This window comes from Ostrinia nubilalis, chromosome 5 (genome assembly GCF_963855985.1).
Source record: "Ostrinia nubilalis chromosome 5, ilOstNubi1.1, whole genome shotgun sequence".
NCBI lineage: Eukaryota > Metazoa > Arthropoda > Insecta > Lepidoptera > Crambidae > Ostrinia > Ostrinia nubilalis.
The window spans coordinates 6,336,891-6,361,357 of NC_087092.1; the positions used below are offsets into that span (position 1 = coordinate 6,336,891).

At 38.0% G+C, this 24,467-nt stretch overlaps 1 protein-coding gene across 4 annotated transcripts in view; it reads right to left on the reverse strand.

Moving 5' to 3' along the window:
• Nucleotides 1-24,467, reverse strand: part of LOC135071734 (RNA-binding protein Musashi homolog Rbp6) — a 615,851-nt gene that overhangs the window by 117,579 nt on the left and 473,805 nt on the right. For all 4 annotated transcript variants that reach the window (XM_063965517.1, XM_063965519.1, XM_063965518.1 and 1 more), the window contains one exon: nucleotides 14,375-14,423. In XM_063965517.1, the coding sequence (XP_063821587.1) occupies nucleotides 14,375-14,423 (49 nt within the window). The remainder of the gene's footprint in view (nucleotides 1-14,374; nucleotides 14,424-24,467) is intronic.

Below are 24,467 nucleotides of genomic sequence, written 5' to 3' on the forward strand. Positions count from 1 at the left end.
TTCCGATTGAACAGCGTATATTCGCGAGCGACTGAGTAAATTCGCATCAGATCGCTCGCGACATATAATTGACAAGTGAATCAAACGCAGGCTGCTAGTGTCACAACATTTTTCACTGTCGTGACCCGTTGCAGTCTGCGGGTCCTGTCACTGCACATTAAGTGCGTATTTAAATTATGTTGAAGGCTTTCACGAGGCCGCACCCGATGAAATCTAGTTAATTAAAATTGTTTTAATGAATGATATGTTTAAAATGGTATATTAATATTTTGCGGTCGTTCGATCAATGTTTTGGCCGGGTGCTTACCCTCGGCGTTCGGAGTAATTATCGGTCACAGTTTCTGCGATCGCCATTAATCTATTATTAACGTCATTACCGTCGATATCATAAATAGACACATTTGAATGAAAATTTTATTTATTAATGCGAGTTAAAAGCATGTTATTGTTTTAACTGTCACATTTAATAATGATGCCATTGTGTGTGGTTGAACTCTGTCAATTAGATCGGTGATTTGGTTAATATTCATAATTAATGTGTACTTAATAATTATCACAGGTCAATGCCCAATGTTTACATAATTGAAACGTCGTGGATTACCTAATTATTTGCTTAGTCCTTGTAATTTCTGTTTAAGTGATTTCCACATATAATTAGGTAGTTACCTATTTGCGAAACAATCAAAAAATAGTTTTATTAACAGAGATCTTAAAATCATTTAATAGTTAAGAAGATCTGTACACTATTCACAGCCGTTAATTCCAAATTTATGTCTCAAACTTTGTCGTTTAAGAGATGATTATTGTTTCGAAACGACATAGAAATAGGGGCATAAATTCGAGCCGGTTCCACCTACACATGCGTCGTGTGTTCTCATAATATACTTAGTTACAGCAACTTTAAACCAATTGCTCTAGTAGGAGACAGTTACGGCCTATTTGTAACAGGGAGCATGATCACCACGACCGCTCATTGACGGCACCTGTTGCCTAAATGCTTTAACTGAAATTTAGTGGCATACATATCTAGTCCATACAGCATTTGTATATAATTTTCCAACGATTAAACTCAGGGTTCGGGTCTCTTAATTAGGTTACCCGCTCAAGTCTAATGGAAACAAAAAGCGAACGATATAGGTACTTTTTATGGCTGACAATTTTTAAACAGTTTAGTAAATGTGTCAATGATGCTAACGTCCGTATTCACAAACGATGCTTGCTTAAGTGAAGCAGAAAATCGAATGACGCTGTGTTGAATAGATCTATGTGATTGATTCGTGTGTCACCATGTGCGTCCACGCGCACTGTGAGACCTCATAGTAATGTTTGTAAATAAGAGCGTAACTATCACCGAATGTATTTCAGTGTCATAAATAATAATTATTTTGAATAAAAAATTCAATCATATTTTACAATTTAAACAGGTACACAATTCTCGTGAACTTATTAAAAAAGAACCCTCAAAATTTAACAACAAAGATTGTAATTGAATGTAACGTGAACGAAGGTTTCAGATGTGTGATTGAAACTGAATAACGGGAAATAATTACAGTACTGGATGCGAAGACAATTCTTTTCATAGCTGATTTAAATTATTGCAATGTTCTTTCGTTACCAGCGAAAGGGTCGTTTTTTTCGTGCAATTAACTTTGATCATTCATCCCTGGGTTGGTATGTCTCTTTTGTTTTAATTAACGTGGTTATTATTTAAAGTATAATTTTAAATGCATTATTGATATTCGTGACCTGAAAAGTACTCGTATCCAGATACTCGTGGATAGAGATCGTATCTGTGGTGCATTAGGTATTAGATGCCTCGCGTTATGCCAAATTGTGATTTAAAAAATCACGTTTATGTCTCTCCACTATCCTCCGATAATTCAAAACATTCTAGATATGTTCAAATTGCATTTTATGGCATACTTTACAAAAATATCAAAAGCGATCCTAGCAGGAAGTTACAAGTTACACTCTATCAATTAGCGTCCACACGAACTTGTTATCCAACACGACTTGAATAATGCAATAAGCCATTAAATAAAGAACCTCAACATCTTAGCTCGAGTCGCCGCAACAAACTAACAAGGTAACAATTTAAAAGGTTAAAACTCGGAAACATTTCTCCGTTTTGAAGTGAACAAGTTGTTTTAGGAGAGCGCAGTGTATCACGCGGCGAACGAATTTGTCTTATACGCGAGGTGCATTGCGTTATACTGCGGGTAGGGCTGATCCGCACTCATTAGTTTGGAAATTTAGGAGCACGCACTAACTGCTTTTATTTCGTGTTTCTCCTCCAGCTTTGTCTAGATTGCCACATTGTTAGTTTCATTGAGGAAACTGAATGTGTGCTTGCCTACCTATAGATGAAATGAAAATGCATGCAAAACAACAAAACTGTTCAGTGAATCTCATAGTATTTACAATCCTGTTGCGCTTATGAGTTGTATGTTGTTTTATCATAAAAATATTCAACTAAACTAAGATTGATGATTCCATGGAGTTGGAGACAGTTAAGAAAGTGAAAATGGAAAAGTCCATTCGATTTTTAGGTATAAAAGTTACGGTGTTGTTCTTGATTAGCTATCGCATTTGTATTAGGGGCAGCCCTTGCACTTTAGTGCGGCGCGCTTATGAAACGGCTGGCGAAACTGTTGACAGTAAAACTTCCGGTGGATTGTTACATTGGAGTCAACTAAATAAAGGCTATAGGATCGCGCCGTTCATGGGCGCCGCCTTTACGCCGATTTTATGTTGCATGAGCGAAATACGGCGTAATTTCAACACGAGAAAATGTATATTACTCCGAATCCTTAGCAGACTGACAGTACGGGGATTTCCAGCCTCGGGCTAGCCGAGGGTAGGCGCGACTCGAGGTTGTTACACAAAAATCGCGTTATCGTGGGAGGTTACAGATTATTTTCCTGTTAAGAGGATAGGAACAAGAGTTAGTTCGCTCCCGCAAGGGTGTAATTGCGAACTTTTTGAATATTCCTCTTTTGGGAAGGGTTTCCGTCAGAAATATTGTTCGGCATAAGTACAACGGAGTTATTGGTATTTATTTTTACATGAAAAGTCATGCCAGAGTTCAGATGCTCATTTATTATGAAATACAAAAGGAAACTCCACTGGCACACCTTTGATTGGCCAAACAATAAGAAAACTTAACGCAAACGCCTTATACGGCTTCAGTTTCCCGCACTTGCGACTGTAAAACAATACCGCTTAATTTCGTAAAGAAACATCACAATTAACTCTTTAATACTTCGAATTGCAGAACAACGAATCGTTTTTCGTAAACAATTAACCTGTAAAAGTAATCAGTCGATTTATTCTCAGCGGGAATGATCTCCGGCGGCAAACACACAATTTGTCGTCGGCATTAAATCGACCACGGACAAAACGCGCGAACGTTGCGCCATCATTCTCCTGTGGTCGCACATGATAATGAGATGGACCTACTGTTCAACATATTAGGCTGATTGCAATTGTGCTGTAGGTAAAACGGCGTGACCACACCTGCCCGCATCCTAGCCGATTGAAATTCTGCAGTAGAGCTTTCGGAATTTACGAGTGGTCCAATTTGCTGCGTTTCATTTAATGCAACGTTATCAAAGCTTATTCCCCTGATAGGAGTGAAGCTGGTTTATTTTAAATGTGCTATTAAACTGTATAAACATTTACCTATCTGATTCCGAATAGCTTTTAAAATAGTGTATTGAAAAATGTGATGTCTCTCGATTCGGCGTTTAATATGACTATACAATTATTTTTAAATATTAATTTATTAAGCTACGGTTATGATTTGATGTTCGTAGTTGTCAAAATAGTAAAAGAAATTGTCGTGACTTATAGGTGCATGTTCATAACAATTATATTCTTAGCTATTAGAATTTAGAAGATAAAAGCAAATACATTCGAATAAACCCAGTAATAGCTGGCAAACCTATTTGAATAAGTGCTATAGATGCTGAGATATTATGTTATTTAGAGTAAACCACAAAAGGCTGGTCGCAAACGCGCCGCTAGCGTGACTCGCTGAGCCGCGCGTCATTACTCAGCTGCGGTCAGGGCCGTAATGAGATAGGCCTCTGCCCGCGTTCTCATTGTCCAAACACCTGTAATGCCACAGAATAATATAGGCTATTCATTTCACCACCGCTACCACTGCCGCGAATTCGCGTGCCGGGTTTTTAACGACTAAATTACAACAACAACTCCCCAACAAACCAAAAGAAAAGACAACGTTTGTTTTTAAAAGTTTGCATTCCTCTTTGAGCATCGCTCAAAATCCTTACAAAGAATAAAAATATATCAGGCCTCTGCGCCAACGTTGCCTTAATTCTGGCGACAGTAATATATTGAGGGTCATAAATAAAAGTAATTGTTCAAAGTAGCCGGAGATTTTTTCCATAATTTTATTAAAGAAAAAGTTAAGGACATTAAAGGTACCGTTTGAAATCATCTGAGAAACTTTAGCGATATCGCACAGAGAGTGACATAAAGAGATTTCCGCGGAAGCGACTTACTAAATTAATGGGATAACGCTCTTTAGGCGTTAAGTTTTACTCGGTATAATTAACTTGGCCTTAGTAATTAAGATGGTTAATAAATGGGTGCGTAGTAAGTCGCTTTGTGATAATTATGCGAGGAATCCTTTAATAGAACTAAAACAAGCTGGATATCTCGCGCTCAAGTGAACGTGTTAATACGATAGAGGACTTACGCGCTTTCAAACAAAACTTAAGTAATTCAGTAGTTTGGGAATTTTGGTATTACAATGGCTTACCATATATCACGCGGTTGGTGTTATAATACATTTTATAGCATATTAAGTTTACCTATTTGTATAATCGAAACTATTTTCTTCGTTTCTCAGGTTTTACTGATAGGTTTTACAAAATTAGAATCCAGTGAACATTTTATACGAAAATGACTGCATTTTCACGTAAAAAATCTCCGAAGTAACACTATCTCTTGCATTTACGTAACTTTTGCTACAGTTTCGCGCGAAATGCATAAAGTTATTAATATTGTTAAGTTGCCGAGCTCTCCTTAAAGCGGTTTACTCCTATTTACACCGTGTATGTAGACACAGAAGTTCGCTAATGCCATGTCTCCACAGCCCGTGTGAAAACAAGCGATTTTGTAAATTTACAAGAATATTGGCAGATACAAGTGTGCGCTCTTACTTGAGACAAGCGTAGTCACTTGTAATTTATATTTTACGAGTATGTAGGACTTGGAGTTATTAGTATTTTTTTTAAAGTTATTATTAATATTGAAAATTAACTTGTTTAAAAGCCTAAAATGGTAAATAAGAATAATTTATAAATATCTTACTTTGAAGCAAACTTTTTTTAAATTCTATAGAGTGCGTACAATTAATTATTTTTTCTTTTATTCAGTAAACTTTGTAGATAATTAAAAAAAAAAATATAGTTCCATAAACAAATAGGCTAAGGATAGAAGACCATTGCCAATAGATTACGAAGTTTTTTTTTACAAATCACACTAATAAAGTGTGTGATAAAATCAAGAATATTTTTCGATTTCTATCGAGTGCGTGCTTGCAATATCAATTTATTTATTGCTCAAACTTATTCCAGCTTCGTGTGCTGCTCGTTCTATTCGAAACAGCGCGTTACTTAATAACACAATCATGTCAGATCCCGGTGAAGATTTAGTTAGTATTTGTCTTCTTTGCTTTACAAGGTAATTTGTATTCATGCAACCACTTCGTCTATACATTAAGTTCACCTTACACGGATTAGCACGAAACGAAATTTACAGTCATATTGTTCGCAATGTAAAGTTTTGGAGCTTTCTTTGTTAGGATCATTGTGTTAGGTTTAAAAGTTTTGGGGATTTGATTTCGCAAGTTTATTTTATGTTAATGAGAAACAAAGAAAATGTTTTCATCTCAAGACATTTAGAGATCTGTGATTTTTAAATTAACTGAATAAAAATAAAATAGAAATAGAAATATTTTGAAATTGAAATCTTATTGGAACGATAACAATGATTTTACTTTGATCTCTTCAGCTTTTGAAAATGTCTAATATTAAATTGATTGAATCAATTTTAATATCTAAGTTTGTATTTTAACATAGTTCGCTTCAAAATTTTAAATATCCCTGTCAAAACATTTGACTGTCCTTAATAATCTTGAGGCCAGTCCTTCGTTGAGGACTGTCTTTAAGGACAGATACATAGGCAGGCTTACATTTTAATAATCATGATCGTATTTTTTAAAACTGTTCTTAATAATTTCTGTCTACAGACTCTTAGTCCGTAATCTTGTTAAGTATGTATTTTTTATTGTGTGTGTTGCGCTTCGCGTTGAGTTCATTTTCCAATCTACATTCCACTATGTGTCGTCACTTAAATATGCTCGTATTTAACAATAGCATGACAAATAATGACGTACCCATTCGAAACGATTATAAAGCATGAAGCGAATCAATGAGCACTCGTTGACAAGACGCCTACAAAAGTAGATAATAACAGCGACCGATGGAAGCGATTGTGGATCGAATGACATGTTATTATCATACACGCAATAACAATGTAAAACGTGAAAGGTTAAATTGTAAATAACGTGAATCGAATGCTTTTACAATTATGTACAGGCACTTGTAATAATGAAGTGTTTTATCAGTGTATTAAAACGAAGGTTTGCAGTTAAAAGTTTGCCAAAGTTTGTAATTCAGAGGAAAGAAGAATCCGTTAACTTTACTGGAATTGAGTCAATTAAATTTTTATCAGTAAATACCTATATCCTTAATCATCAAAGGCATCCAGCATAATGGAACTTAGGTTTTTGGTATTTTAATAAACCATCCTTCAATTCCTTTAATGAATTACGTAAGAAAGCAACTTTTTACTAAGGTGAAGACGCCAACTTCAGAACTTTTATTTTAGGCTCGAAACAAACTTGGAACTTGTCAAAACAAACATTGATCGAAAGCCTGTACAAAGGCCTTATTTTTAGAAGGTTATTGTCCTTTTGTGACCTTGCATTTACAAGAATGACTTTTCAATCTTTGGCACTTATTTACCTTAGCGTAAGGAGGTAGTGAATGGTTTCGCCTGTGTCATTTCCTGCTCTCACTACTTTTTTGTGTGCCGCTTCAGCAGGAAGTGATTCGCTAAAACATACTCTTAATGTATATTGTGGTGGTGTTAGCTTCTAATGCCCCATTGACGATCAATTCCCGTACTTCGATTTATCGCTATTGGTTCTTAAAGAGCCATTGTTGTTGCTACCAGCGGAGTTATTGGGCGCATTGAGGGTCGCAATGTATGGGCGCAGCTCTGAATAGCTGCGATTGTGTCTCATGAGATTATTATTTGACTTTTCGTGTGTGTTTTGGTTTTTCTCTTTGCAGATGTCATTATTTTCTATCGGTTAATTACTTTGTTGAACACTTGTGATGAAATTGCAGTCAGTGAAATCTTTACAATGGTAATTTTAGCGAAATCAATAAATCTTTAGTCAATTGAGTTGGCCAATAAATGACCAATCAAATTGCTTGCAGTTAAACTTTGTCATCAACAAAATCAAAGTATCCACTTATAACATATTCCGGGAACGTAGCATTTCGTTTTTAAATATTCTCAAGCTCTCAAATTCCTAACATTTTCCGCGAACCTATCACCAAAGCATTCCCACAATCCAAAACCCTATCTCAGATACGTTTATCAGAGATTGGTTGACAGCAAAACATCGGCTGAGTGCGGTCCCTAGAGCCGCCGAGTGCATCTCGCTGCATGGATATGCGCGGTAGCGCGGGACCACAGAATAATCACCTACCGAGCGCTTGAAAAATAGCAGTTTATTGTTTGACAGCGCTCAAGTAAAGAGCCGTGTTGGTGTTTGGCGGTGTTGAAGCACTATCCGATAAAAATTGAGAGAACATAGGCGTTTTTATGTCAATTTTATTTATGGCGTCTGGTTGTTGGTATATTGATTTTTGGTTACTGATAATGTCAAAGTCAAAGTCAAAATTTCTTTATTTGTTTAGACTAATAAATAGTTCTTACAAATCGTCATTTTGCTCTTAAGGAGCCTCTACATGTCTCATAATCTTTTTACCCTACCAGCGCTTCGAGACCAACATTTGGCAAGTGCTGAGAAGAAGCGCCGCAACAAACTCAGTCACCACTGTCTGCCGGTTAATATGAATAAATAGAAAAAGCAGTAGTAGGTACATTTGATTCAGGAGCAGTTCACTGAATTTACCACGCATTCTTGTATGATGTATCTTATAAGAATGGGTATACAAAATTGCGTGGCATATTAAACAAGGTAGTAACGTGCTAATATCTAGACTTACAAATTAAGATACTTAAATACTAGGAGAAATGATTCGCATTAATAAATTTGAATAATGTCTTCGGGTGACACTCACGAGATTATGATGAATCGATTGACGGGCGAGTGATTGAAATCGGCCCACGCATTTGGTTTTTAGAGTGCCACAAAGTAATAAAACATATGACAAAGCAAAGCCTCAATTTGTGTTGTCAATATCGATTTTGTATAAGAAATTACTTTATTTCTAATAATACTCTTCTTTTTTTCGTCTTAGGGCTGATTTTTCAATCGTCAGATAACTTTTAACTGAAGAATAACTTTGTCATTTTGACATATTTCCCATACTGTCACTGTCAATATGCCAAACTTACTCTTCAGTTAAAAGTTATCCGGCTATTGAAAAATCAGGCCTTAATCGTACATTTTTAGAATCATGCGATAAACAACTTTATCAAAATACACGCTCAACCAGTTCCCTCAATTCGCTAGACTATTCCCAGTCGCTTATTTCAAAGTGAATTAATTGTAATACACGTATTATTACCGAGGCTCTTGGTTTCCCGTAAGATGCATCTAAACCCCGTTCCTCAGACCCTCCGGGAAAGGCGGTCGCATACCGCCACTTAGCACTGTGTAAATACGCTCAGTACTGCCCTCGGCTCTTGTTCCACACACTTAGAGTTCAATTTCCTTTGTTTCAACCTCCCAAGAAATTTGCACGCTTTACACCGTCTGAGAGCTGTTCTTCAGGAGCTTTGCCAGTATTAGAAGCCTAGACATGAACAAAAATAGCTTTCTCCTGATTTTATTGAACTGTACAATTAATTAAACAAAGATAGAGAGAGGTAATAAATGATTAACGGCATTAAAGGCAAGGTTTATTATAAATTTTACAGAAACGGCATCCTCAAGATTCTTAGAAAAGCTCTTAAGAAGCTATGGAGTATTAACTTTGTAAGATGTATTAATAAACTTAATGAGGAAAGTATGTATTGTTTTCTTTGGAACGTTTAATTAGTGATTAATTGAAATATATTTTAATAATCAAGCTAAACTCTCTAGTTTGATTAAGTGATATAACAATCAAAATACAGAATCGAATTGAAATTCGTTGGCAAAGTTGTGAAGGATCAATAAGTATTTGCATTGATCAATCAACCACGCCTGTTCCCCCAACATCAAAGTGCTATAAAAGGTACAAAATCACGTGAGGGTGAAGCTTAAAACGTAACCATACGCCCTTTGCGACTTCAAGTTTTATGGAAGTCGAACGATCGTCATCCATGATTCACGCGACAGGAACCTTCGCACATCAGGAACGAATGAGATATATGTAGATAACGCTTTTAGGCTTCTGCTACGCGCATTTAACGCTTTTAGGCTTTACGTTTGCCGCGCGTTTCAGGGTTTGAAATATTCAATCATCATCGAGTGATTTTAATCAAATTGGACGACGGCCTGACATTTCGCGTAGTGAACTTTAGCTGCGAATGCGACTTCAAACATTGTTAGAGGCAAATATTTTGAAGTCATAGATTTATGTCGACGTGTGTATTCACATGTAGGTATGACTATGCCTATATTATTAAGTACAAGTTATATTATCTATTATTATCTTCCTAAAAATTACAAATTAATATGCATTACAAAATTCTGTCAAAGATTAAACAAAGATTGTTAAGTGGATTTTCACAATGCGCGTTGACACAACTCTAGTTAGATCACGCATTATTCTGCAAATATGTCTATGGATAGTAAATCAAAAAGAATTCTGAGATTAATCACAAGTTCACAAGCCATGCCTGATAGCCGATGGAGTAGACAAGTTCTTTGAAGACGCGAAGCACTCAGTATAAGATGGAGCGGCGATATGCAAAGTGGGTTTGGGTGTCTGTGCTCAGCAGGTTGGTTTTAATGAGCAATTTTTTGCAACTTCGTTTTTTTTAATCAAGAGGACTGAAGTGTATCTTTACAATATTGGATTAATTGGAAATCTTAGACCTCAATATTTCTCTTTAACTTTCAGGCTTTAAGATGCTGACAAGCAAGAGAAGAAAATTGGATTAATCTACTTTAGATCGTTAGACATAGTAAACCGTAATTTGTTTATTTTTGAATTTTACACACAGCCTTACTATGTTGATATAGAATGTAACTTTATGGCAATGTGAACATGCCTTTAGGCGTGTAAGAGGTGAAATTTTCACAGAATCACGCATTCGGATAAATGTATCCCTATGGCGCGCGTAGGACACGGCCAAATGGATCCCACCGAGATTTGCCACTAGTTTTTTTGTTGTTTAATATTTATGAATTCGTCTCTCACACGTCGCGTTACCTTTCCGTAGGTACCTAATGGCATTTGCTTCAAGCTCGGTTGACACTTTGAATGGCAAACGAACGTGAGCGACCCTTGGTAACGGCTTGTTGATTACGGAGCTGTATGGCAGACATGTTTTATGTATGCCCTGATGTTTCCTTATTCGGTCGCAATAAGTTCTTACGAGTATATTCAATGTACACGTTCAGTCTACTCTAAAAAAAGTGGTGCTATAAGTCTGTATATTCGACCTATATTGTTCAATCTGTTTAAATAAGAGCTGAGATGAAATTTTGCATCTGGCCGCAAAAGTATTAGGAATTAATTTAAAAAATATTTGAAGCGAGACAATAGGAAAAAATTAGGGGTCACCGTTATTATTTTTTGCAACCGGACAAAGGTCGTAAATAAAAGTAAAGGGTGCTATTAAACGCATTATTCGCGCATATTTAATGTACTGAAAAAGCTAAAAGGTTTTTTTATTTTCACGGATTCAACAGCTTTACACAAAAATCACCGTTTGAATTAAGTCCCCATTCAACATGTAATTTATGGTCTAAATATACCCATTATGGAGGAGGTTTAAACGTTCACACGGAATTATTTACACAAGTCCGCGGGATTTATTGGACTTTCCTATTGTGCGGTTATTAATAATTTTGGTAATATAATTATTACCCGATGATTATTAGGTTAGTACGTTTAAAATCTAAATAGGTTAAGGCTGACTTTTCGATAAATGGGCGGAAAAGTTTTCGTTCGTTTCAGCTGAAAGAAAAGTTTTATCTATACTTATAATAAATCTGTAGAGAGGTCAATTCTGTACATGAAATATATTTTCAAAATAACTATCAGGGGGTGATTAGTGATCGATACTGATGCCAAAAATGCAATCAGTAAAATTTTTGTCTGTCTGTCTGTCTGTCTGTCTGTCTGTCTGTCTGTCTGTCTGTCTGTCTGTATGTTCCTTATAGAAACAAAAACTACTTGACGGATTTTAACGAAACTTGGTACAATTATTCTTCATACTCCTGGGCAGGTTATAGGATACTTAGGAATTCCCACGGGAACGGGAATTAGCGGGTAAATCCTTTTGTATGAAAAATCTAAACCGCTTGAGTTAGACGCTTGAAATTTGTCATGCAGGTACCTTAGTAAACATAAAGCTTAGTTACAACAGGATATTGCAAAATTCCCACGGGGACGGGAGTTAGCGGGAAAAAACATTTGTATGAAAAATCTAAACCGCTTAAGTTAGACGCTTGAAAGGCATGCAGGTATCTTAGTAAACTTAAAGCTTAGTTACAACAGGATATTGCAAAATTCCCGCGGGAACGGGAGTTAGCGGGAAAAAAATTTGTATGAAAAAATCTAAACCGCGTAAGATAGATGAAGGGGGTAAAACGGGATCCACGCGTACGAAGTCGCGGGCGGCCGCTAGTAAAGAATAAAATTGACCTTGTGATATAAAATATTTGATAAATTCTGTCAAACTTTGTCCACAGACTAATTTAAAAATAGTTCTAGATTAGCATTTTCAGCCCTGTGTATTTTGTAATTACTTTCACGAAGGTATAGGTAAGATTCCACGAGATCCGCCGCGGAATAATTTAATTGCAATCAAAAAGATCCCCTTTGATTAGCCGAAAGAAATTTAGTTAATAATTCAGGCGCTAAGAAATCGCTATCTCGGCGGTCTGTCCTCGCGGGGTCCCGAAAAATAGATAATAAAATGTATTGAAATGACTGCGGGCCGGCTTATCCGGTTGAAAGTCAATGAATATTTGATTTCAATTTTTTCCCGTCGTCGCCGTGAAGAATTCACGCCATACCTAATTTGATTTTCGCCATTCCGCCCGTTCCCGGGCCAGTTTGCATTCATATTCAGTTTGAATACGCGTTTGGGTTGCCTCTTGCCCGAGTTTGATACAAATAAACAGCGGATATTTTTACATTTCTTGCAAGGATAACCCGACCCAACTGATTACGTTCCGGGATAATAACCGGCCGCCAGTATTACGGCCGGCCTAAGGAATATTTATATTAGATTATTGCTTATGGCCCTATACATATTATATTTGAATCACATCAAAATCTCTTAGGGAAAATTAATACGCGTCTTTTGAAAAGAATATTCTCGCATGGAGAGACGCACGAGCTCTTGGAAGATTACATTTGTTGGTGTATTTACGTAAGCATCACTACAAATGTTTTTTGTCTTAAGCTTTTATCTGGACGTAATATTTAATAATGCATGAAACGTGGAAAATTTTCAGTACAACAACACAAAAGGTAAGATAGTAATTCTCCGTGACAAAATATGGCACGCCACCGTGATCTGGTAATTACTAGCGGAGGGATTTCAAAATATCATCCAAATGACAAGCAAAGGGCACAAAAGTTGGAAGTGGAAAAACGCATGCGTACGTCAGTTGCGAACTTATGCGAATAAGAAAAAGAGTGGTTTTCCCTCGACCAACAATGAGCCAGGATTCGTTTTTGCGAACTTGCACAAATGACGGCGCAACGATATTTCACCCAGCCTGAATATTTGGGTCAACCTGTTTTTGTGTAATGGGGATTACAAAAGCAAATTTAACATTGTATTTGCTGTAACTGTTGCAAGGGAACCTTCGTTAGCAACAAAAGATGGCCCGCCTTGATACGATTTTCGTGGGTTTTAATTAAAATCTTACGCGGTGCGGGGATAATGGAAGAAACTGATTACATAAGCCTCAGTTTCAGTGTTTGGGATAAAATTTATCCGGTCGTCCATTCACTACAACTGTACTGTCTCCATAAATAGCCGAATTGAAGTGGCTCGGCGAAAATTGAAAATAGGGGCGTTTCAAACGAACTTTCCCTTTCGCCCTCAGTACGAAATCTCCACGAGAAAACCATATATTTTATTCGGGTGTCGATTTGTTATTTATTAGTCGGGAATAGTCGTAACACGAGGGGAGCACAATACCGAAATCGGTGGACTTATTTAGTGCGATACCACCTCGAACGTACGTCTCGCTTCGCTTCGCACGAGACGCATTTCGGCCAGCGTCGTTTGACCTCCCCTGCCCTTCACTCTCTTTGCCGAGCGCGTTGACAGATATGAACGGGTACAGATTGTGACATATCCACGTTATCTGGCTACGTTCCATCGAGGGTCGACGCTTGTGTTTATCCGTTGCTAGTTAACCGGCGACGACTTTGTGGCGAATACGGTCGGAGAAATGAGGCGAGACGCGAACAAAAATGATATGTTTCCGTGTGTGACATGCAAGCCTTTGGAAATTCCTTTGTACTGTCGGAAAAACAAGGTGACACGGCACCGCTCGTGCGTGCTTTCTAAGTTACGGGCGGGCAAGCGATAATATATGTTATTGCCCTAAGAATTTATTTACTTTTTTCGATTCAGTTATTGATGAGCCGTTCGATACCAAATGCCGGCTGTTTTATTTGCTACGACTTTTTTCGGAACAAATATAAATTTTTCAAAGTCATTTTTGTAATCTTGACTCGTTTCTAATAGCCAATTATTTATTTGTAAGTCAAATATCAACCTGTAAAGGGTACCAGCACGCAATCGAAACGTTTACAAACAGTGATTACCGAAATAATACGGGCATGTGATGGACTTCGTGTACAAAATTATTTTGTTTGTATAATTTATTTTCAGAATTGTTCGGTAATGGGAGTCTAGAACCTATTGTGTTAATAAAAATATATATGTTTCCACTTACCTCTGTGCCTATTGGTTTGTTTGTCGAACATTAACATGGCGTCTTCAATCTGCAACAAGAAAAAGACATAAAATAAACTTCAAATCCTGAAAAGATCGTGGGGAAAAATAGCGAAAAACAAGGGCGTCGTGCGCGATTTGAGCCCCACCCCGGCAATAAAACACTCCGGCGCTGTAATAACGAATAAGCACCGGTACAGAGTAACCCACACGCTGCAAATAAACTTTGATAAGCGGGGGCGAGCAGGTAATAACGTATTCATAGAGAAATAAATGGAAAGTCGGCGGTTAGGACACGAACAATACACCGCGAGATGCGCTGTCGCCGCGTCCCTTGCCCACAGCACGAATGTACCGAAGGAGCATTTTTAAAATCCCCATTTACAAAATAAATCTGAACGGAACGAAATTGCACCGTGAATATTCATGTCGACACGACGCGTGACGTACAATTACGTACGTGGGGATTAATTATGAATTCCTTATTAAGTTTTCAGATGTGTTAGATATGTCATGTATCATGGTACGGGGAAGGGTAAACAGGGGTCGGAATGACCCGCGTTGAAAAATGTGCGTGTATACAAAGGCGGCTAAGTCGAGTTTGGCAGCGGAGGTGGTCTCAGAGGTCCCCAGGGCCACATTACGCGGAGGCCGGCGCAGCGCACTCCCGATGATCGATGTCGAATACCGTAACAGGTGACCTTTCGCTGAATTATTCCTACCTGCAGAAACGTTTGTTTAGTGGTGATTTGTTTAAGTGGGAATTGTCCGCGTTTGTTGGACAATCCTTTTTTCGAGTGAAAAATGTGACAGGCATGGGGCATGGTGACCGCGCGTTGTGTAGAGCAAATATACAGTTGGCAGCACATCAGAATATACATTTTAGATGCAAAATAACTGCTTAAATATCTTAAGAGTTATATTGCAAGATATTTCAAAGTTTCATATTTTTAATTAAAATTCCTGTCTAATATGCATACACTAAAATCACTTAGTAACTTATAATCCTTCAAAATACACCGAATTTGGTCAATCAATTCATAAGTAGGTAAGTCACAACGGGTCTTCCTTAATTATCCGATGTCATTAGTCTACAAAGCAATACATCAATCATGTATTCCATCCTACAACCGATCGCCATTGTCAGAGAAAATCACTAAGGATTCCACCGAAAAAATAGATTATGACGTATCCTGCGACATAGATTGTGACCTAATGCGGTATTGTTACGGGCAATTTGTGGGGCCTATCGCGTCATTACCTTCTTACTTATTTGTAATCTGGTGCGTGTGACAAGGACAGCGACGGAGCTTTGGGGCACTCCCCTGGGCGACGTTACGGCAAAACCGAAGTTCGGTTCAGTGATCAATGCCGAACCTCCGAGGTGTCTTTTGAGTTGAAGTTGGCGCGCGATTACTTATAGATTTTGCTGGCTTCAACGTTCAATTGTTTGACTGGGTTAGTACTTTGTAGATAGCACACGTCATAGTTCAAGACCAGGTCAAAGTTGGTGGTATCGCGCGATCTTTGGCGCGTAACTAAAGAAAACTGACAGCGGTTATCTTGCTTCGTAATAAGTATAGCGGAAAAGCGCATTGCTCGAAAACGCACCATAAGGAAGTTTCGAGTTCTTTGCAGTTTTATCTTGAGATAAACAAAATGCTAGTAAACTGCCAAATAAATAAATCTATCAAAAGATTTACTTGACGTGGAATAGTTAATTAAAATCAAATGTGGCCGCATAACCTCAAATGTTCGGGGCCTAACAAGAACATTTATGGACCCATAGAGACGTGAGCACTCTAATTCGAGTTTTAATATTCGGACAATGTGTGGCGCACTCTTGCGGGATCCGGGGTAACTTTACTAATTCCACCCCGCCTGGCATTTTTCACAGCGTGAAAGTGAGCGAAATTGGAGACAATGTTTGTTGGCGCCTAGAATTTTTATAGTTGAGAACGTACATGGCGAGAATAAAGCAAGTTTTTATTGATTGTTAACAAAGTTTGCTCGGGCGACGGGCGAGGGCAAAAAACTTACACGTTCTTTAAAAATCTATTTTTTTTGGTATATTCGGCCATCATGTGACGACTTAAGCAAGAATTTATAGTTATAATATTCATATTTCGCAAATTTCATAAAAAACTAAACATTTAATAAGGTTATGAAAAATTGAAAGCAAACAATTTATGAGTATCGGCAAAGTCAAAAGGTCTATTCCGGAGAGACGTTAATAACAAGAACTTGACCTTTCAAGGAAAATGGAGCATTTTAAATATCAATAAACTCACACAGGACACGTTTTTCTTATCGCCGCTTAAACCAACGGTATTATTAAGTATTCGTTTAAGGAAAGACAGTGGGATGCCCCCGGAGGTACCTTTCGTTGTAATTTGCAACGTTTACGTACTCTCAGACAGACACTTAATTTTTCCTTTGCCAGCTAGATTTACGCACTTTATTACATTTAAGCACATCTTGATATCATTGCTCTGGCTTTGGTTTAAGCTCGTGGCAATCTTGTTTGTCTACCTTGTCGTGTAGGTTTAATCACAATTAAATGAGCAGTATTCTAATGAGTTCTCGGAGACGGGCTTTGCATTAATGAAAATGTACAGATTTGAGCTGTTTTATGAATTCATCTATCTTTAAAATATAGAGGCCATCATTGTAAAAGAAGCTCTATTAGAATAGTTATTAGATTCTCCTTTGAGCAATATCGATAAAAGCTGCGAAATTTCAATTCAAAACAAAATCAGAAACGTAATCCATGATCATTTTCCGCGTCAGTTTCCCGAGGCGGGCCCCTAAATGCGTTATGACGTCACGTCGCGACTCCAAAACAGAGCCCTAACAAATATTTGGAGATCGATCCCTCGGATGCCATCTTTCATTCCGGCGGTTATTTGAAATCCAAACTGTCAGTTGTTTCGGGCTCAACTATGCAGTAGTTGTAGCAACTGTGGTTACTTAACTGTTACGAACAATCGCCAGACCTAATGGTCAGCCCGCGTCCATCAAAGGTTGTATTAGAGCTTCTTGATTGTTAGTTTACTCGGCGCTTTGGTTTTGGGGTGGATGTATACAGATTATACAGCCATGTTTAAGCTTCGCCCACACAAATTGTTGTATAGGAAGCATTACATCGACGAAATGGAAATTAGTTTCTGCCCAATTAAACGTATTCACATATTGAAAACAATTTGAATTTTATAATTAGGGTTATTAACGTCCCATTTTAATAGAATCATAGAAACTTTTACGTTTTATTTCTCGGTCCCTGTTAAGATGTTGCAAAATTTCTGAGTTACATTCACTTGTAAGTTTACCGTCTTTCCGAAGTACAAATTGCGGGAAACTCAATAAACGAATCACAATAAGACCACTCTTCGAGAAAAGGCATAAAGGGAAACTTTTAATTTGTTTAAACATTTCCGCGAGCCGTGACTCCCTCTGTGGCACTCAAGCTTCGTGTTACGCACCTAATGGGCCGACCCACCTGCTCTTAAACGCGACATAACAATTAACTCGAAGAAGAAAATATTAGTTGTGTTAATAGACCCACTCAGATACACTCCGGCCTCTGCCCTCGATAAATAACACCCCTTCCCTCCTCAAAGACGGCCTACAATTTTGTCGTGTTTTCGTAATGATTCCGCCGAGAATCGTCGAGCTAACTCCAAAAAGGATAGCCGTTTTATCCTCGTGTTTTTATAGGCGAATTGATTGGGAACCACTGGAAATAATCTCGGGTCGGATTAGTTTTCTCGGCGAAGTTTTGGGAACCGGCGATCTCCTTATTAACATCCCTAAATATTTTATCGGACAACAGTAATTAAATATAGACCAGGAAACAATTACGATCAAATAGGGATTTTATTCGAATAATTAGAGAGAATTGTACGCCACTAAATTACGTTGTATAGCTAAGGAACTTCCAAATATAATTTTGGGACGGTTAAGGCAATTAGACGTTACATTAAATGTCTTTACATTTAAGGTACGGGTGCTCGTTTAAGTAAGAAATACCTAAACAGTATAGTATGTACAATGCTCTACCATTCAAAGCGTTTGAAAAAATCGTTTACGAATGATTATTTAAATATCGGAACAAGTTGTTACTCTATTAATAAATAGTTAACGTCACAGTACAAAATAACTACCGACCACTGAAAGTTGTAAATAACAACATTCACGTTAAAAACACGGAGGTTTTTATCAGCTACAAATACCTCATACCGTGAAAAATCGGTGAATAAAATATGAGGGAAGTTTAGGGAAAACCCGAAAACGTTTTTCGTATTTGAATAATCACTTTAACAAACAAAACTCGACTGAACCCGCTTCATTACTTATTAACCTGTGATTCGAGACAAATACGGAGACGAGACGAGTCGGCCGATGGGATTCTCAATTGAGGATAGTATTATTAAATTGTGGGCTTGTCGCTCTTGTTGCTTAGGGCGTAAGGTCTCACATGAGATGGAATGGATAAACATGTGGTGAAGAACCGCGCAACTTTAAGTAAGCTTGACTTTACTCTACGGTTTCACGCATAAGCGGCGTAGGTATTTGGTGATCTAAAAATAATCTTCGAGCCCATTAAGTCTCAAACTGAGCTTAGAAAATGAAAATATTTAATTTCCTTTTCTCTGCCATTGCAATTATCAGCAACGGTAATTACTAAAAAATCGTTATCTCAGTCCATAAAATCATTTCAGATTAATTATGAGGTTCGTAGATTATTGGAAATCTCTGTTTCCGAAACACTTCAAAAGACAGATCTATTGTTATCTACGGACTTCAATAGATTTCCCCGACTCAAAGGCGCATTGGCTTTTCAAAGAACCTCTACTGCGTAATAACATCGGTTTTCTTTATTATTGAAATGACTCAGTATTACTGTAAATAAAAAGTGAAATGTATTAAACAAATAGCTTCAACACGAAATTAATATAAGCCCAAAAACACTTCAGTTGGGCTCTTTGTGTTTTTATACGAATCCCTGAAGTATTCGTATTTGCTAAGATAACATTCGTTATTATGTCAACAGAATAATATTTATCGTGAGGTAAAATGTGATTTGGCTTAACAACCACGTAGCTATCGTAAGTACGAAACAAGTAAATAATGGATTATCGACATGCCGTGCTCGTGAAAAATATTCGAAACTGCTTTAGAAATTTAATAATCACCGCTGAAAGTGACTCTTAATTGATTTAAAAAATAATTAAACACAAAACTTTTAACGACAGCGCACTAATCCGATAACGCAAACAAAAAGGCGCCGTTCACTCTTGATTTTTAATTATTGAGGGCATTTTCCGAAGTTGGCTACACTTCAGAAGTTGCCGCGACCTGGGTCGTGTTAATTACAAACTTTTAAAAACTGCAACTCATAATAGACAGCTCGGTTGAAAGATGAATGATGTGTTCGCGCGCTCGTCTTCTTTTTGCCTCAAAGTTGGATGGAAATTCACGGCAACAATGCAACCGTTGCCCGACACATCGCCAGCCAGTGTTTTAGAAATGAATAATGAATACGGCCGCAAATTGATTAATCCTGGTACGGAAAATAAAATATCGCCCGTTCCAAGTTTCAAACGTCCCGGTGCTATTCGTATTGTAAAGGTTAACAGCAACAAATGGCGACGTCCGCGGATTGGCTGGTCCAAACTAATCAATATCGATTACTATTCCAGCTAAATAATCGCATTGCATATATTAGGTAGCAACACGAACGTTGATAAAGTGGAGCTAATTCCTGAATAAACAGCTTAAATGCAACCGAAACTTGTGCAGGTTCTCCTAATTGATTTACTATGTCGGTCGGTATCGGGTAGCATAAATACAGCTCAGATTATACGGCGAAGTGAAAAATGGCGATCGAGTGAGCATTCAACGCCGAGCAAGCAATCGCAAACTCTAATGACGTTAAAGTTTCGTTAGACTTACGTCGAGCGCCGATCGCTCGCACGCCGCGATTTCGACGCTACCCTCCATTTTCGGAATTACTTATTGTTTACCGAGAACTCATCAGCGAATTGGTAACGCTAGCGATATGTGCCTTAACGGAACAAGGTAAACATGTTTAGCTAAGTGTTCCAGCGCTATTACAACATAATCAGGAACAAATCGCGTTGTTCGCCCCAAAACAGCATCCGACGGCTGAGATCTGATTTTCTGAATCATGCCACTGACGCTCTTCATCTTGGACACTTATCATGAATAGAGTTGACATCCATTGTAATGTTTTATTATTACTCCGCGAGACGTAACGAGGCGGAGAAATTGTTAAATCTCACAATGGAGAGTCTGTCTTCGTCGGGTCGAGTGCGCAAAAGTTGAACGAGCTTCTCAGTTGCGACGGGAATGTAAAGGGAAGGGATTAATTGTATAATCTTCGAGCGGGATAAAGTTGAAGATTGCGGTTGGTTAGTGGGATTATTTATGTAGAATGCGACTTCTTCTCCCTAACGTTTCGATGGCAATCCAATCGCGAGGGTAGCCAGTTTCTCGCGACACGGACTACATTGTCGATGGCGCTCAAAGGGTCTTCGCGGGTGCAGCTGTCTGATCATAGATAAGATAGAAGGTCTCACATGATTTGAGCTGCTCAAGAAGAAATATTGTGATAAGCAGCATTATCTAGTATCTGTGCATAGTTTCAAGTCATTCTTACAGCGGTAGATCCAAGCCTGATTCTGTTCAGGGTATTCCTTTGCAAGGCGTGCGACAGTCTGCGGTCTGAGGGCCGCAACGAGCTGTGACGACCAGCGCGCTACTTCAACCTCAATCTGCATATAAATAGGATATCGATAATGACGTCGGCATCGCATCCCGAAATTCGTTCAAAATCCGATAAGCCTTGCCCGTGAAAGCCGTAATCCACAGAAGTTTGAATGACCCCGATAGTGGGTAGACCTACCGTCTTCTATTATGTAAATTATCAGCCACATGAAATTTTCGGCCGGCCACAGCGGCTACTAAGTTTGTGGGCAAAAGTTACGATATTGACTTAAGGGGTTATCTTATTGAAGCTAGATAACAATGGAGTGAGTTGTATTAAAACGCTGATTTTAGAGTGCGTCGTAAAAAATGGAGTCGTTGGAGTAAAATTGTGTGTGAAAATGAAGAGATTGTTGTGCGTGGGGAACGCCTGCTGCGGGTAACGATGGGCGCAAATGACCCGCACGGACCGACCCATGCCTTCCACACACTTGCCAATTACAAAATAACCGTTCGCAGTGTTGTGTTTTTTATATTTTTTGCCGGTACACGAATTTTATTTTGTTCATATGAACGGTCAGATTGTACACAGCATACGTTAACTCAAATTGCCTCCTAGCCTCCGCTTAGCGAACTATGCGCTCTGTTTTTTTGCAAAGGAACGTTTTTTATTTGCTCAGCGCTTCACTCTGCCCATCTATTTTATACAGAATGAATTTTCAGCGGATGAGATTCTATTGTCCCATTTACGAAACAATCTAATTATTTTACCGTCGCGTCGCTCTTAATATCCATCAGATAGTATCACAAAGATGCTGTTACAGAGCTTCGATCCGATAAATTTATTTAAAATATTTCAATTAATATCCTAACAGGACCGAAGTTTAGCGTCGCAAAATGGAAAGCCTTTTAATTATACAAAAAGCATGACCCTTCTGAAACTTCGTAATGAGACTCAAAATAAGAATTTAAATTTCAATAATTATTCATTTGTCGGCACAAGTGGGTGATATTGCAAAGTTTCCGCTTTTTTCTTCATTGCCGTTACGGAAAGTTTTTAAGCGGCTCTCTATTGAGTGCATGTAACTTTCCTTTTAGGACGGGAGCTCTAACTGAAATAATGCAAAGTTGCTGCGATTGGCCGTTCCATTCGGTTGGTACTACATACTTTACCTGAAAGAGACTTTTAAACAATTAACTCGCCAACAAACTTTGAAAGAAATTTCCATGCGAACTAGATACTTAGCGACAGAGTTAGGTATGAGGCCTGTTATGGAAACCACGTCTTATAATTTTGAGTCCATTGTCAGATGATGTCAGCTTTGTGTAAAACAAATATACTCACAAAAACAGTAGGTCATCGATAAACGATGCGTTACCGCCGATAATATAATCTGACAGGAGGAGCCGAAACGTGTTATTTTCATAAGGCACGGGCCTTGCCCTGACCCAGTTCCTTTTAATCCATCGCTTACCTATAAGGTTTTATTGGCAATGGCCCATTACGACCTACATTATCAACATCATCATCCGATTTTACTATTTCCAGTCACGTAATCTTGAACGACGAATATAAACCATACGACTATCGACGACTATGGATGCTTTCTACTGGATGCGTGATGGTATTACAGATCAATGACCAATGAGAGAACACGTGGCTCTCCCCCTATTGGCCGCTCGTCACGTGATATGACCACGTACGAACATTAGACGGGTAGCATAAATCTAGTTCCATAACTTTAGAGCACTGAATCCAATTTGTATGAATGGCAAAGTGAAATAAATTCAGGGGAAACTTTTTCAATAACAGCACTGCCGTAAAACAATGTCATTTTATTTCGTACTTTAGTCCTTTTGGTTTTTTCGAGTCGGCTCCTAAGACAAATATGAATAGGGAAATGAATTATATGGAAAGCTCCTTCTGGGTGACGTGTGAGGGATTGCGTCGTTTTGCGTCGACCTCAGAATTTAACCAGTCGTTGTGCGGAACTTGCCTCGAGGTTACATTAAGCCGATTGCCTGCGTCAATCAAAACCCGCCTTTTTCTGAGATACCGATGTACGGAACACGCTGCGTAAGTTTTTTGCTGGCACAAAAGTTCAATGGCGTCATTTATATTACGCACGAACATTTAGTTAAGCTGCGTAATACTTTACAAAATTAATTAGACTGTAGAAAATTTGAATTTGAATTTCAATCTCGGTTTTGAGTGTAAAATTACATGATTTTGCAAATATGAACTCTGAACTTTACTCATTCCTGCACAAATTGCCCAAATTGAAACTCCAGAAATACCAACATTTTTATTTACAAACGAAAAGGGTAATTTAATGAAAAAATCAGTTAAGGTCTCCCGTCCACATGTACCGACCCCATCATTGGGTTTAATATAATCTGAGTTTCACTCAGACTTATCTTCCGTAGATCTTTAAAATAAAGGTAGGGCATTTTCCGGGCGGGCGGGCGTATCACCAGCGTACGGCGCCCATACTGATAAATTACGAGTCTTAAAACCAGTGGCAGGTAATTCTGCACAAATTCCAGGCCTGGCCCTCTGGCCTGTCTTAGGAAAGTTTCAACGATTACTTTTGCCTGTAATTTATGTCTACGGGCACCGATAAAACGATAGCGGTCACAGGTGACTCCGCGGCAAAATTTTCGTTTTTTAGACCACTCGCAAAAGGTTTTGTCGACTCATTTATGGGTTTTGTAACTGTTGGGGAAAATGCGAGGAGATCGTAACTTGTTTGGGTGGATTAAATTGGGTTATTTATATGGTAAGTTTGTAGAGTAATTGTGGACTGATCGTCTTAAAGGCACCAAAAGGTATTTAGTATTTAGGGGCACAATTTTTCCTAATGAGCACATAAATAATAACTTAATTGGAAGCTTTTTGTGTAATATAAAAGTTCAATTCTATGAGTGTAGAGAGGCTTTTAACAGTACTATTAATAAAACACATTATTTAGTTAAACAAATTCAAAAGTATGTAATACAAGCTCCCTTTTAAAATTAAATGAAACGCAGACGCTTTAAAGCTTGCATTAAAATGTTTGCGACCGTTTTATGTTTACCAACACAAATGTATGTATGAAAAAACTTTTAAATTAAAAGTAAAGCCGACTTCGATGAAGTTTATTGAGTCGGCGTATGCATATTTCGAGGTGGAGCCTTTTACGGAAACTTAAGTTTTTCAAGTGGAAACTGAAAAATTTCCTCAGAGAGTTGTGCGTGTTTTTAATTTGATGTATTTGTTAATACAAAATGCATGTTTTTTACTTAAATATGTCTTTCATTATGTCAAGTATTATTTCAATAACACCTCTCACAACAATATTTTCCCAAATGAAGAGAAGCCGTTT